The sequence below is a fragment of the Manacus vitellinus genome, unplaced genomic scaffold, assembly GCF_001715985.3.
Source record: "Manacus vitellinus isolate BGI_N305 unplaced genomic scaffold, ASM171598v3 scaffold_6_pilon, whole genome shotgun sequence".
In the NCBI taxonomy this organism is placed as follows: Eukaryota; Metazoa; Chordata; class Aves; order Passeriformes; family Pipridae; genus Manacus; species Manacus vitellinus.
In genome coordinates, this window is record NW_021940750.1 from 18,325,463 (window position 1) to 18,339,611 (window position 14,149).

At 35.9% G+C, this 14,149-nt stretch overlaps 1 protein-coding gene across 2 annotated transcripts in view; it reads right to left on the reverse strand.

Annotated features, from left to right (window-relative positions):
- SLC25A21 (solute carrier family 25 member 21) overlaps positions 1-14,149 on the reverse strand; it is a 212,907-nt gene that overhangs the window by 5,894 nt on the left and 192,864 nt on the right. For both annotated transcript variants that reach the window (XM_008924983.2, XM_018082998.1), the window contains 3 exons: positions 12,701-12,760; positions 10,188-10,295; positions 5,482-5,646 (listed from right to left, as the gene is read on the reverse strand). In XM_008924983.2, coding sequence (XP_008923231.1) covers positions 5,482-5,646; positions 10,188-10,295; positions 12,701-12,760 — 333 coding nt within the window. The remainder of the gene's footprint in view (positions 1-5,481; positions 5,647-10,187; positions 10,296-12,700; positions 12,761-14,149) is intronic.

Here is a 14,149-nt window from a genome sequence, read left to right on the forward strand (position 1 = left end):
ATAATGCTTTCAATTGAAAAAGAGATTTCCAAACATAATTTCTGCCTCTGCCTACAGTGCTTACATGGACAAAGGAACATTTGCTATCTATCAGGTAGGTGCAAGTTGGTGTTATTATGAAGCAGTGTTTTTCTTTTTACACCAAAATCTATCCTTTTTTTGCCCTATGGACAATGCCAAAATATTCCTAACAGTCTAGAATCCTATGGAAGGAGACTTAAGGATAAGGTATCTGTCTAGTGTTGATGCTGCAACTGGATATCTGAGGCAGTTATCATCACACTATTGTCACTAACTTCTGCACTATGCAGCTCAATGACCAAATATTATATGTTTTGTATGTTGTTCATTAGGAAAAAAGATTCTGACATGCTCCTCTTGCTTTCATAAATGGCAGAAATGGAGCCAGTAGTGGAGCTGAGAGCCTTTGCACTATATGCTGCAAATTCCACCTCCCTGTGTATGACAAGGGAGACTTTAAAAGTCAAGGCTTTGTTTTACTCAACTCTGGTTCTTGCTAGTGTAGCCTGGAGTTATGGAACTGAAGAGGGAGAGGGGCCAGGAGTATGGAATAGTGTTGCTTGCTGTCCCTTTTGGCTAACGTAAAGTGTAATAGCGTAAGAACTCCTATGGGAAATTAAGAGATGCCGCAAGACCTGACCCAGGCCACACTGATTATAATTAAGCATTTGGCAGCAAAACAGGCTGTAAGGAACTGCTTTAGCCAGCCTGATAATTGGTTTTAATCCCTAAAAGGAGCTTCCTGTGGCAACAGACAATGGAAGAAAGGAATACGTATGTCTGGGGAAGGGGAGCTTTCAAGACAGAGGAGAAAAGGTATATTCAAAGAAAGGTGTGAGATAGCTCTCAGGAAAGCAACATGGAACAGATGAAAAACTGAAACGAGTTGCTTTTAAACACAGACACTGAGCCAGAACCCAGAGGAGAGACAGGGTCCAGGTTTTCTTGCTGAATCCTAGAAAAGAGCTGGGAAGAAAGGCTATTAAATTCTACTCTGAGAGGGAGAGGCTGGTACGGATAAGATGCTTTGGAGGTGTGAAAATTCACAGAAGAAATCAGCACCAAGGAGGAGAAAACTATGTAGACTCATTGCAAGTCTCCACCAAAGGTGAAAAAGAAAAGATGAGAGTGAATCTCACCACTGTTGTGATAATATCATGCTTTGATTGTTGTAAAGAATATTCACACTTTTTGTTTGTGACTTAATCAAGACTTGACCACAGTTAATGAGTGGACTTCTATTCATCTTATGCATTTACATAGTAAACTTGAAGCAGATCTCCCCTGTTGAGTCACTCTGCAGATGATCAGATGTTCATGAAATGTTGTGGTTACAAGCAGGTCAGCTTTTCATGGCATCATTTAGAGGTTCGCTATGCAGAAAAGGGCACTGAGAAATGGATGTCTTACTGCTTATCCCTACATCCGGTACCTTTGTGAGCACTACCCATCTTCAGTCTCAGTTATACAGTAATTTATGAAACAGAAAAAAAAGTAAGTAGCCCCATGAATAGCAGACCTAAAGAAGTTTGATATCCTATCAGCCCTTGTGACTGATTGATATCGATGTCTTGAAAGGTGAAAGTCCAGACTAAAGCTTACATGGGCTTTTCCCCACGGAATTCAGTGTTTAATAAGGCATAAGTTCCCACTGAAAATTTCCCTCAATTGGGGTACTCATAAGCATCTCTTCTTCTTCTAAATGATTATTTGTATGTCTTACAAAAATGTAGCTATTTTAAGCCTGACTCTCTGCCAGTTATGGTGGAATGTGGTTATCAGTTCAAGCATTATTATAATTTCTGTAGGAAAAGAGAAATCCTTCATATTTTTATTTTAACTGAAGATTCCTCTCCTTACACTTCGCATCTGTCTTGCCTACAGAAATAGCACAGTGCAGGAATAGGTGAGATAGCAATACACTGTCCCCCTCGGGTGCCAAGATGTTTTGGTGATGATGACCTGGGCTGAAATCTTTAAACAGTATGGACTGTCATTTCAACAGTCACAGGACACCTCACAGTGAAGAATACTGATCAATGGGTGACTTGTGATGTACTGGATACAGAACTGCCACCTTAATTTTTTTTTAATTCCCAGGTCATCCTGAAACTTGAACTTCAATGGTAGCTCTGAGGTTATTCATTGACCCATTCTGATTCAGTCTTCTAAATCACCTTGCCTTACTATTTCCTCAAGTCCATAGCACTACATGCACTTTTCCCTCCCTGTTTCTGCACAGAACTTCTATGTTGGCATATATCTGAAAACAACTAAAATGAAATTATCTGCTATCTTACTTAGTCACCAATCTGAACAGCCCTTTTTGGTTTCCTGTTTCTTCTTCTTTGCCTATAGAAGTTTAGAGACCCTTTCTCTTACAAAACAACACACCACACAGTTCTCACGGTCTGATGCAGCAGCCCTTGTATCAGAAGGCACATCTGTAGCAGCTGGGTCAGGCAGTGCCCAACTTTGAAATGAGTTTTGTAGTTTGCCAGGTTTCAAAGGGGGTTTTTAACAGGCAGTGAGGAAATTTCATACTGTTAAGAAATATGACAGCCACTTGGAGGTGGCAGTGAGCAAAGGTTTTAATGAAATCAATATTTACCATAAAATCTAATTATGATAAAAAATTGAAAAGCAAAATCTGCTGGATGCCTATGAAATGTGCTATAAAAGCAAGTGCCATAAAACTGAGACAATATAAATTTGCAGATGAGTTTCATTGCTAGGGCAGATGCATAACTGTTAATGCTCTATGGTTGATACATTAGCGGCACTTGAAAGAAATTTGGCTTATTCTATTTTCAGTAAACAGAGCACAAGGTTGGCTGTAAATTGTCTGTTTAGTAGAATGGACTGAATGTACTAAAAATTATTCATTATGGACATTTACAACCCATACATGTAATTTATATCATTTGACCACTCAACATATAAGGTTTATTGTTTTTGGTAAAGTAGCTGCAAACATCCCTAATCAGGATGCAAATTTAATGCGCAGTTTAGAACTGCTGACAACTAAAATGCTCATTCAGACGTTTCCTTACATTTTCCACTTAAGGTTACAGATGGTGAATAGCAAATACATAGTCAAGAACCAAAATTATTTCACAAGTATAGTATTCTTTTTTCACAATTTTTATGTATTTGTCAATATTACAAGACGGACTTTAAGACTTTTTTTTTCTGGCAAAATATAGAAAGAGACATGAAATCAAGTGTAATGAAATAAAGTATGTGAGAAATCTTGAGAAGTTACAACTGTTTAATATTTTTCAGACTAACTGCAAATCAGCTTCTACCAAATTCCTTGTAGAGGTTTGATAATTCAGCCCACTGACAGAAGGGGTTTAATTTACAGATCACAAATTATTGTTGAATACTTCCATTTACCAGGCACTGAAGTGAAATTCAATGTATTTAAATAGCTGAATATAATATTGGCTAGTGCAAGCCAGATGAGGCCTGATCTATATTCTCTTAAATTCAGGTTAAGATTTGATCTGATTTTTAATGGGAGTTTGATCAGAATTATTGGCTATATCTATCTGTACTGAACTGTCTGTGGCACTGATGCTAGCTGGCCTAGAGAGTCCTATTAACTTTTTTAGCACTGTTAAAAGCTATTACCATTCAAAACATACTGGCTGCCTGAAACCAGCTTAGTAGGAATGGTTCCTTGTCTGCACTAGCTCCTAAGCCACGCCCAGGAAATGTGTTGGCTGGCCAGGGCCAAAGCTGTGCCAAGGAACATTTATCAGTACAGATGACTGAGTTTCAGTGATGCTGCTCAATTAACTAGCACAGATGTAGCCACTGTGCAAGCCTCTATAAAAGCCACTTCACGTTGGTCAAGCACAAGGCAAACCTCTGCTCTTATCTTCAGCTAAAGCAACCTAATCCCACATTGATTAAACTGCCTTTTGCTTTTGCTAATATGTGAGGACAGCTGGGCCACTGCCTGAGAACACTAAAGTAATTTCTCTTTTGTTTTCTACATGTATTTAAACCTACGTTGTAATGTTAAAATTTTTCTACATCATACGAAACCTGTATGAAGTGCTAATTTCTTTTAGATCATAAAGCTCTGAGTCTTTCAAATAATGTAATAATTGTTTCCTATTTTTTTAAATCCGAAAGGCTAGGAAAGCATGCTTGTGCCAAATACTATTACTATTCTTCAATTGCTATGGAAGGACATTTTCAGGATTCCCATACGAGTTGCACATAAGTGTTTGTCCTTACCTGCATATTATTCTGAATATTCTGCAGTAGTGATTGTAATTTTTTCATCACTTGATCAATATAAATATGTTTATTGCTATCTCAGTATCAAGCTATGCTTGTGCCTTGAGTTTTTAGAATATGTGATTAAAGTACATTGTAAAGTATGCTTAAATACTCTAAAAGAAACTTGTAGAAACTTGTGGGTCACCTGGTCTTGAACAATTCAGTTTGCTGTAATGATCTGAAACTAAGTGGAGCTTTTCTCCATTTACACAATGTTGCCAACAAAAATACCAGACTGCTCAGAAGTGCAGAAAAAAAAGAGGTGTTACTTCATCTGGGAATAGAAACTGATCCCTTTTGATTTAAATTGCTACTTCTTAAATGTACATCACTGCATATTACACCTGTGACTGTTTAACTGTCATCATCTAAAAATCACATTAGTGAAAACACACTTCAGTAAGTAATGTACTGAAATCATCAATAAACCATTAGCTGTTGCGAACAGAGTAATTTAGAAAGTTGCTGATACTACCATGTTTTCATTAGTAAAATTTCCCTTTATTGTAAAGGGAAATATTTCCTTTGTTATTTAAAGAAATATAGGACTATCAAAGTTGCTTTAAACTAAATTAAAGCTATAACAATTCTTATTTTTCAACTCATAAACTACATAAAGTCCCTGTGCATGACTCTGTATGTCCTGTCTTGGCCTGTCTCTCTCCCATATGGAAGAATCTTCCCAGTCATCCTTCAACACAAGGTTGAACTCTCTTTTGAGTAAAAAGGCCCATTACCTGGACAGAATAACCTACCTACTGCAGCTCTGCCATCTCTTCAAGCTTAGCCTCTTTGTGAATACTGAAAGAAGTTCTAGAAACTGATTTTCCTCTTCTAATCCAATTTGCCATAAAAAAGTGCATACATACTCAACATAACCATAACATGCCTGTATTTCAATTGCTGCCTTTTCACATTGCTACCATGGTACAAAGGGAAATTCATAAAAATGATAATTCCAACATGACTATACTCAGCTATGCTTAAAAAGTGAGAAGTACAAGACCTTCATTTGTTTCCATTAAAATGCTATAGATTTCTGCAAAACAGATAGGTTAGTCACTGTTTATTACTAAATACCACAGCTTTCACAGAAAAATACAGTATTAATTAAAATGCCAAACGTTTTATTTGATTGTCTATTCCTTTGTATGGATAACTTACTTTATTAACTGGAAGAATGTTTTTCATATTGAAGTAGAACCCAAAGTAAACCATGTTAAAAGCTCCGTGACGGCCCAGTGTTGCTGTAAGACCTTTGTTGAGTCCTTGGAAGCCCAGACCATCGGTTTTAATGATCTGCCGAGCTTGAACAAAGCTAGATGGTTGCTACACAGGTTAAGAAAAAGAAGGAAGAGATCATCTTTACAAAAAGAAAACAGTAAACATAGTATCATTTCCATCTTGTTGACACAGTGTTGTCAATTCTTGTAATTTTATCTTGTCTCACCATATTTATTTTCCCTTTCCTGTGACCACCTAAAAATCACAACTTTAATAAAAAAAAGATTACTCATTTTTCTGATTGCAAAACAAAATGAAAGCATGACTTGATTACTGTAAAAGACTAAGGATCCTGAAAACAAAAAAAAGTCTTTGAATAATAATAATAATAATTTAAAAAATATAGAGAGCCACACGTAGCTTTGAATGTGTGAATTTTGCGACAGGGTTTTTTTGTTTGTCATTGATGCTGTGCTGTTAAGATTATGACAGATGAAACCCTTACACAACTAAAGTATATAACAATTACTCTGGAAAATAAAAAGAAAAAAAGTTTCTCTTGTAAAATCAATGGCACAGGAATATGCACGATGAGGGGGTAATAAAAGTGACAGAACTAGAACAGGAATTTTTTGAGCCATTATGGCTACAGAAGAAAGTTCTTAAGAGCCATAAATTAGAGCAGCAAGGGAGGCTATAAATATTTGTGTTGAAGATCAGGTTTGCAGTTGCAGTTTCAATGTTATGAATAGGGTTGAAAGGGTGACAAAATGCATATATATTATCTGGGAATCCTTCTGGATCCTCTGAGGTGCTTCATGCTGTTCAGGATGCAAACCACTGCTTTAGGACATTGACTTTTGAAGGGATTATTGGGTACACAGCACAATTTAAATCTTGAAAATATTGAAAAGAAGGAAAACGTTTCCTAAGCATCCAACTGGAAAACCTGTTTTACCCTTCTAATGAATTATTTGACTTAAAATTGTACTTAGGTTTTGAAAATCAGAGCACCTATCAAAATTCTAAAGTACAGATTTAGGAAGCTGCCTTTAGAAATCCCATTTTGAAAATAATGCTCAAAAGGCATAGAAATCATTTCAGTCAGCCAATTTAATGAAAGCCAGGAAGGAGGAAACTTCCTTAGATCAGACATGATCTGCCTGACTCCACACAAATTTGATCTATTTTTTAGTATACTGTGATACTCAGAATTAGCTATTCCCCTTCTCAATATTTTACATTTCTTTTTAGCAGCATTATAGAAAAGTTACTTTCAAAAAGTTGTTGAACTATGTTTGGCTTTCTCCAAAGCATAAAGCCAGCTCCCGGTAACCAAATATATAATTAGAAAGGCAAAACATGACTTCCACTAGGAGGTTCAAACATGAAAATATAGAAAAATTTTGACTACAATGCCGTGAACACTGCTAATTTCAATAAAATTATTTGTTTAATAGCTTTCCATTTCAAAATGTCACTGTGGTAGAATCAACAGCATAAGCCAAATGATGCCTATTATATCTGACACAGCATATGACTGCTTATTGAGGTGAATCACAAGTTTAGTCTTTAATACTAAGTTTCACTCTGGTTTTTCATATTTCGTAGCTAATGTTATCCTGTCAATGCTCTGCATTAACATTTTACTATAATTTACCTTTTAACTACCCCCAAGGATTCAAGTCAAAATCTTTTATACCCAACACAGAAAATTGTCCAGATACTAGCAATAACATCCTTTCTCATGCACAAAAAATGGAGATTAGATTTTTAAAAAATAACTAGTGGTCCTGTTTAAAGTGATTTAAGCTGAATACAGCAACCTTCAAGGTATCCCTTGATATCCCTTATCACGAATACGAATTTACTAATGACTCAGAGAGGAAGCCTGTCAGTTGCTGAACACCTGAGATGGAGTTCATTAGTCCAAATGTAGATACCTGCAGTGTCTACATCTGACTTCCCTTTTCAGTCCTTTAGTAATAAAGAGGGCTCTCTTAGACAGCACTTCGCTGTTACCAAAGTAGGCATCCTCACGTCAGCTGATCAAGCCATAGAAGGTCTGTGGTTCATCACTGATGATGGGAGGACCTTAGATGGAGGAATTTATTGTATAAGCATATGGAGTTAATTCAGTTCACACAACCGTTGACTTTTACTCAACACAGACCTAGTCAATGGAATCTGGAGCCACATTCTCATTATAAAGCAGAAACTTGTATTTGTTTAATTAATCACAACTCTTAAGTCAGGTGAGAAGATTTTAATCATCACACCAGTTTCTATAGCCAGTGAATTATCCGGGGTTACAGGGAAAAAGGAAAAAAAAGAGAGGAAAACCAAACAACGAGGTGTTGGTCCTTTTTGCAATTTAGTTTAACAAAAAGTCACAATTATTTTTACCCGTAGCAATCCACATTACAAAAATGCTGATACGTGATTTTTAGTGGCCTTCACCTTTAAATCTATCAACCCTCGAAAGATGATCTGGTAGCACAGAACAATTCAGCTGTCACCAAAGGGTGTGAATATTTGCTTTGGGGGTGTGCAGGAGTATGTGTGTGAGTGTATGTGTTCATACTCTTCCTTGTTCCTTTTAAACAAGATATATTTATTATTTCAATACAATAGTCAAAGAAATATGTGAACTGCATTAGGTTTCATCAGGTAGTATGAAAGCTCCACAAAGGGATAGGTACACACTTTACTTAAACCTTTTAGAAGAACAGTGCATGGTAATGAAATGAGTGTACCATTGCCTTACACTGAATAATATAACCTCTGGATGTGCTTCTTCCAACAGCCTTGAGTTTACATGCTTTAGTGTGGAATGTTCTTCAACATATTCTTAATGAGAACTTGAGATCATGGTAATGAAGTCACTGGAGTGTTTTCTAATTCACAGCAAATTTTGAAATTCTAGCACTTTTTAAAAGATATATTGGAAATTAATAATGTCTATGATTTGACTATCATTGTGATTTAGGAACTTAATTTCCCTTGGATTTTTTTATTAGGGCAAATAGTTCATATTTTAGATGTAAAACTAGGTTTTACATTTTAGACGTAAACTAGGTTCCTAGTGGAGTCCAAATAGCATTCTTTCACAATTTTATTTTACAATAGTATACTAATATTTGGATTTTGTGAAAATTTGCATTTAAATTAAATTAAAGAATATTCACCTGAAACAAAACAACTCAGAATGCTTTTGGACAGCTACACTGTGATTATTGGAGTACTCGGAAAGTCACCGAGGAAGGGATGCTGTAAATAATGTAAATAATTGCATAAAATTTACAAACTAAAACACCTCAGACTCAGAGAAATCCTCTCACACATTGCTTTTTCCCATTTTCAGTCTCTCTCCTTACAGGATCCTAAACTTTTTATCCTGTACTTTACCTATTTATTTCAGTGGGTTTGCAGCCCAAGGTTAAAAAGTACCTAGACTGGAGACACGTAGCAAACAAACATCTCTTTCACATGCATTGAGAATAGAACAGAAGTTTACCAAACATTTTAAGAATTATACTGGAAGAGCATACTTTTCTGGATGAGTTACAGAGTAAGTACCAGCTAGACTATGGCATTTGGAAATCAGTGGTTGCATTTGTCCAAAGTGTACCTGAGGAACTTGGCCTAAACAGCTTAAGTAAATGGCCAAGTGATAAATCTCTTTACTATGCATCCCCCAAAAGGGTTCAATTTGTGCAGATGAGTGCTAGAAGGCATGCAAGTATTAACTCAGTCAAAACTTAGTAGTAGAATGCGCAAAAATCATGCCTCACCAGGGACTCAGCCAACCATTTCATGACATGCTTATGTGATTTGGCTCTTCTACCACAGTACAGCTGATTTCTCAAAAGATTTTGCAAAAGCTGATATGACAATTGTTAGTCTTATTCACTGAGAAAACAAAGAAGGAACTGTGTTACTGCCTTCCTTCACTTTAGCCTGGAACATTAGAAGCTGGTGCTTTCCTGGGAACATTTGATTTTGATGAATCATTGCTTTCCAGTTTAAACTTTTTCCACTTTCAGCAGTACCCAGAACCACGGACAAAGTTAGTTTTGCATACTGACTTCTTTGAACAAAATAGTATTTGAATAATAAAACTGAAATGAATCAAGAATTTAAACCATTAGTGTTCTTTATTATATAACAATTTTCCAGTTTGTTCTAATAAATGCTAAGTCTTATAGTATAAATAATTTATCCAAGAAATATAGCACAAAACACACCAGCTGGACTTTGGATAGGGCACAGGGTCATGATGTTTTACTCTAACCTTCAGTGATCACTTGAAGTCTGGAACCTGCTGGGGTAAATGCACTTTCTACAAGAGGCTCGGGTTTGTACTTCTGGATTATCGTTCCTCACAGTGTGGAGTTGTTGGCTGCTCTGGAGAGATGAAGGTGTACTTCAGGCACAGAACATTTACAATGTTGATGCTGATGCCTCTGACAATACTGTGTGCATGTCTGCATATCTGAATGCATTTTCTACTGAGTCTCTTTCCATTTCTGTTAAACTTGTGGGAACATCATTTACATCAACCCAATATATTATAGAAATTCTGTTCTAAATGTGAACCCCAAAGTGCATTATGCAGAAAAAGGAGAATGAAGCAATTTTCATACCTCTTTGAAGGCATTCTGATTGGCCTGTAAGGTAACCTTTACTACTTCAAAGGGGTTAACCACAACTGCCTCTGTCAACCCAGATCCCAAGCCAGCAACTGCAAATGCCTAGGAAAGTTAAAATGACAGTTAAAAATTAAGGAGTAAAACCTCCCCTACATCAGATTATGAAACCGAATGATACAATGCAAATGGCAAGATTACAGTAATGCAGCAGTATTCTATTGCTAAACAATTTTAGCCCTTGATTAAATGCTGACAGTTCATGAAGACAATATGACAATAGCAATAAACCAGATTCCAAAAAAGACAAAATAAAATGTCACAGCACTGTCCATGAATTCTCTTTTCATCCGGAAGGAAAAATATGGTACCAAATTATTACAAAAACATGGAAAAAGAATGCCCTCATGTTATCTTTGGGTAGAGTCTTAATAATAACACAAATATAGATGCAGTTATGCAGGACTGGAAAAAACAAAATCTCTGAACTGAGCATTAAGCACAAAACACTAACATACTAACTTTACTGTAAGAAATTGAAATAGCTCAACAGTACTTAAGCAAATTGCACAAGTAGAAGTAAAGTACACCTAGATAAGTATCAATCTTAGAGTGGTTTATATGGGAATGAGTGGCATACAGGGAAATGTCTGCATTCACTGCAAGGATGAATTAACTCCATTTATTTAGAAGCCGATGGTAGATTTCAACTATAGGTATGGAGATACTTACTGCTTTGCAGCATTTTAAAACATTTTGTTTGTAAGAAAAAATAGTATTAAAATATTGAAGTCAATTGAGAAAATTCAGAGGGTTTAAATTTAATGACCACTTTACACATTTATTGCTTCCTCTTAGCATCCCCAAACTCTGCTGGTGCTGAAAAAAGTCCCAGGACTAAGATACAATATAATGAGTACATTTGCTGAAATTCAAAGAAACCAATGAAAAGGAGAAAACAATAGTGAGAAAAAACTTAATACAGAGCAATTTGAACAGGGACTCTTGAATGGTCAAGAAAAAGACAAATGTAAAGTTAGAAGGGTAGTGGCAAACACTAGCCTTACTGCCTTTGGAGGAGACTGTGTTACTAACAAATCTTTTACAGTGAGATAAGAACCTTTCATCATGAACTGAAGCCAGCAGGAAGATGGTGTTAATGTATGTATCTCTCTTTTAACAATAAATGTTGCCTTGATATGAGGTCTGTTGAGGTACCTAGAAACATTCTGTCTAGCTTAGACTAGAACCTCTTTCACTACCATGCATATCTTAGGGTCAAAAATGCCTCTATGGTAACAGTACTGCACCAAAAATATCGGGGGTGTTTGATGCTTGCTGTATTTGTTATAAGCATCAAAGCAGCTCTAGGCCAGCCATTGCATATTTACAAGTTTTCAGCATATTTCCCCTCCTGCCCCACCTCAAATAGTGCTGGGGTACCACAGGACCTTAAGCTCTGTTCTTTCCACTCACTAAAGAACAAATATCAGTCTTTCTATTTACACCTAACGATGAGAAGGACCTGCTGAAAAATACCAGATAAAATAGGAGAGACTGTAAACAACTGTAGGGTCAATGGAACTAGTAAGAGGAAGAGGAAACTTGCTTTAAACTAGTTAATATAAGTCTATGACCATTCACTCACAGCAATGACAGGCAGATGTAAATGGAAGCAATACTGTTTGAAAGAGACCTGAAATAACCAAAACCTTTATAGCATAACCACAAAAATACATTTTCATACAGTTGCGATGCCATTATTGTGAAAAATAGATATTTATTATGATTTACATTCTTGCACCTCAGGAAGCAGTAGTTCTTACAAAGAGTATGTTTCTCCAAATGGTATAATAGCAGAATAAAACTCAACATATAAAAATGCAGATTACACATGCAAGCTACATCTTAGCATTAAAGACTTTCTGTGTATATGTATGTCCTGTATCTTGTTTTTAAAGCAGTTATGTTCTTAAGATGAATTCCTAGCTCCACTGATATGTAAGAGAGTTTTGCCATTGACTTCAAAGGATGTAGCAATTTCTTATCCATAACTTATGTTTATGTTAGAAAGTCTTTAGAATAAGACTAAGACCTGTATTTTTGTTATAGCTGCACTGTGCCTTGCAGAATAACACTTTGAGGTTAAGGTATCAAACTAGTCGCTATCACATGAATAAATAAATATTGATAATGTTCAACTTTTTCTGTTATTTTGCAAGAAGAATGACAGGCTGCATACAGACTCTTTCATGTTGACTGCTGTTATCCATATTAACAAATTCTATGACATTGTAGGGAATTATTTTGAAGACATTTGATATAAAAATTCATGCATTTATTATTTTGATAAATTCTTTATCAATGTTTTTGAGGCACAAGTCTGTTCTGAAAAACTGTTGATTGAGCCAGACCCTTTAATTTTGGGCTTCTTCTAGGGGAGAAAGCAGATGAGACTATTCAGTATACACATATTAAATTAGAACATGAAGTTCTGTATCCATACATACCAGTCCTGGAGGTAATGATGCATATCCAAGTAGCTTCTTGTATTGCTCAAAGGTGAAAAACTGTAAATAAAAGTAAGACTGAAATTGTAATGAAAAAAATTATAAGTTATATGCATACTTATGCATGTTAGTAAAAAGCAAACTACAATGGAGCTTCACCACCTTGTACCCTGAGTAGCTACATACAGTTCTGCAAAATAAACATTAGTCACCTTTGTTTCACACTCTCTGTAGCAGTGCAATGTAGACAACCAGGTTTCAGAACTGATTTTGTTCGTATGTCATTTACATTAGCAGCATAAGTGCAATTGAAATAATGCTTTATGTAAGAGTTTGCTTGCAATACATACATCATATTTTCAAATTATAAACTCTTCCTTTAGCATTTAACTTTCATATACTGGAATAAAGGTAGTAGCAGATACTATAATCTATCCAAAGAAATCACCCCCACATCTTTAATATAATATACTGCCATCACTTTCACATTTCTCAAACACTAGTCTACTTCTCATCAGAGATATAATTGCAGATTTTGAAGATGGAAAATCTGCAGATTTGTATAATTTTCTGCTGTCAACAGACACATTTCCTTTAGTTTTTTTCTCTTTACAAATAAATCTTTCAGCCAATTGTCTGCTTTCAAACAGTGGTGCTTAGAAGCCCTGAGCATCTGCAATTCCTTAGAGGATGAGTTTTGAAAGCTGCACTCTTGGGTGTTTGAACTTCAAGAAAAAAATGAGATCAGCTTCACCTGCACCAACATGGCAAATGGCAAACACTTTTATATGGTTTGCTTTGCAACCCTGCATTTCTTGCCATGCAAACCCATTACTTTCCATAATACCTTTTATGATTTCTAAAAATCAAAGCAGAATAAATGAATGGATTTATTCTTCCAAGAAAAGTGTTGAGAATAAATGACTGCACCAAAGTCAGCAAGAAACTTCCTGTTGGCGTAGGCAGACAGACTTTTGCTGCCTATTTCCTTGTCTGTGGACACAAAGTCAAAGGTGCATGAGTCAAGGTATACTCTAAAGAAAGAGTATGTGTGAAATGCTGCAAAGTATTGGTAAGATGCCCTCTGAAACAGAGCACACACTAGGACAAATTTATTCTTGTTTAGTTTAGCAAAAGAAAGTCTATGAGAGAATGAAAACCAAGGAAAGATATGTAACATAAAGTAATCGGTATGAAAGTCATCTTAATGACTTGTAAGGGAAAGTATGATAAGTTTATGAAGGAGATTGTAGAACAAATCCCATAGTGTTTCAAATTCATATTCTGCAAATTTGTTGCTGAAGCCACTGAAAAACCACTTCAGGTTGATGCTGTATAAGACAGTTCTGAGGGCAGTGAAAATGATTTTCCAGCACGAGGAACGAGGACAGCAAAAAATCTTGTAGGTTATAAAGAGTAGGTATCTGAATTCTGGGTAAAACCCAAAGA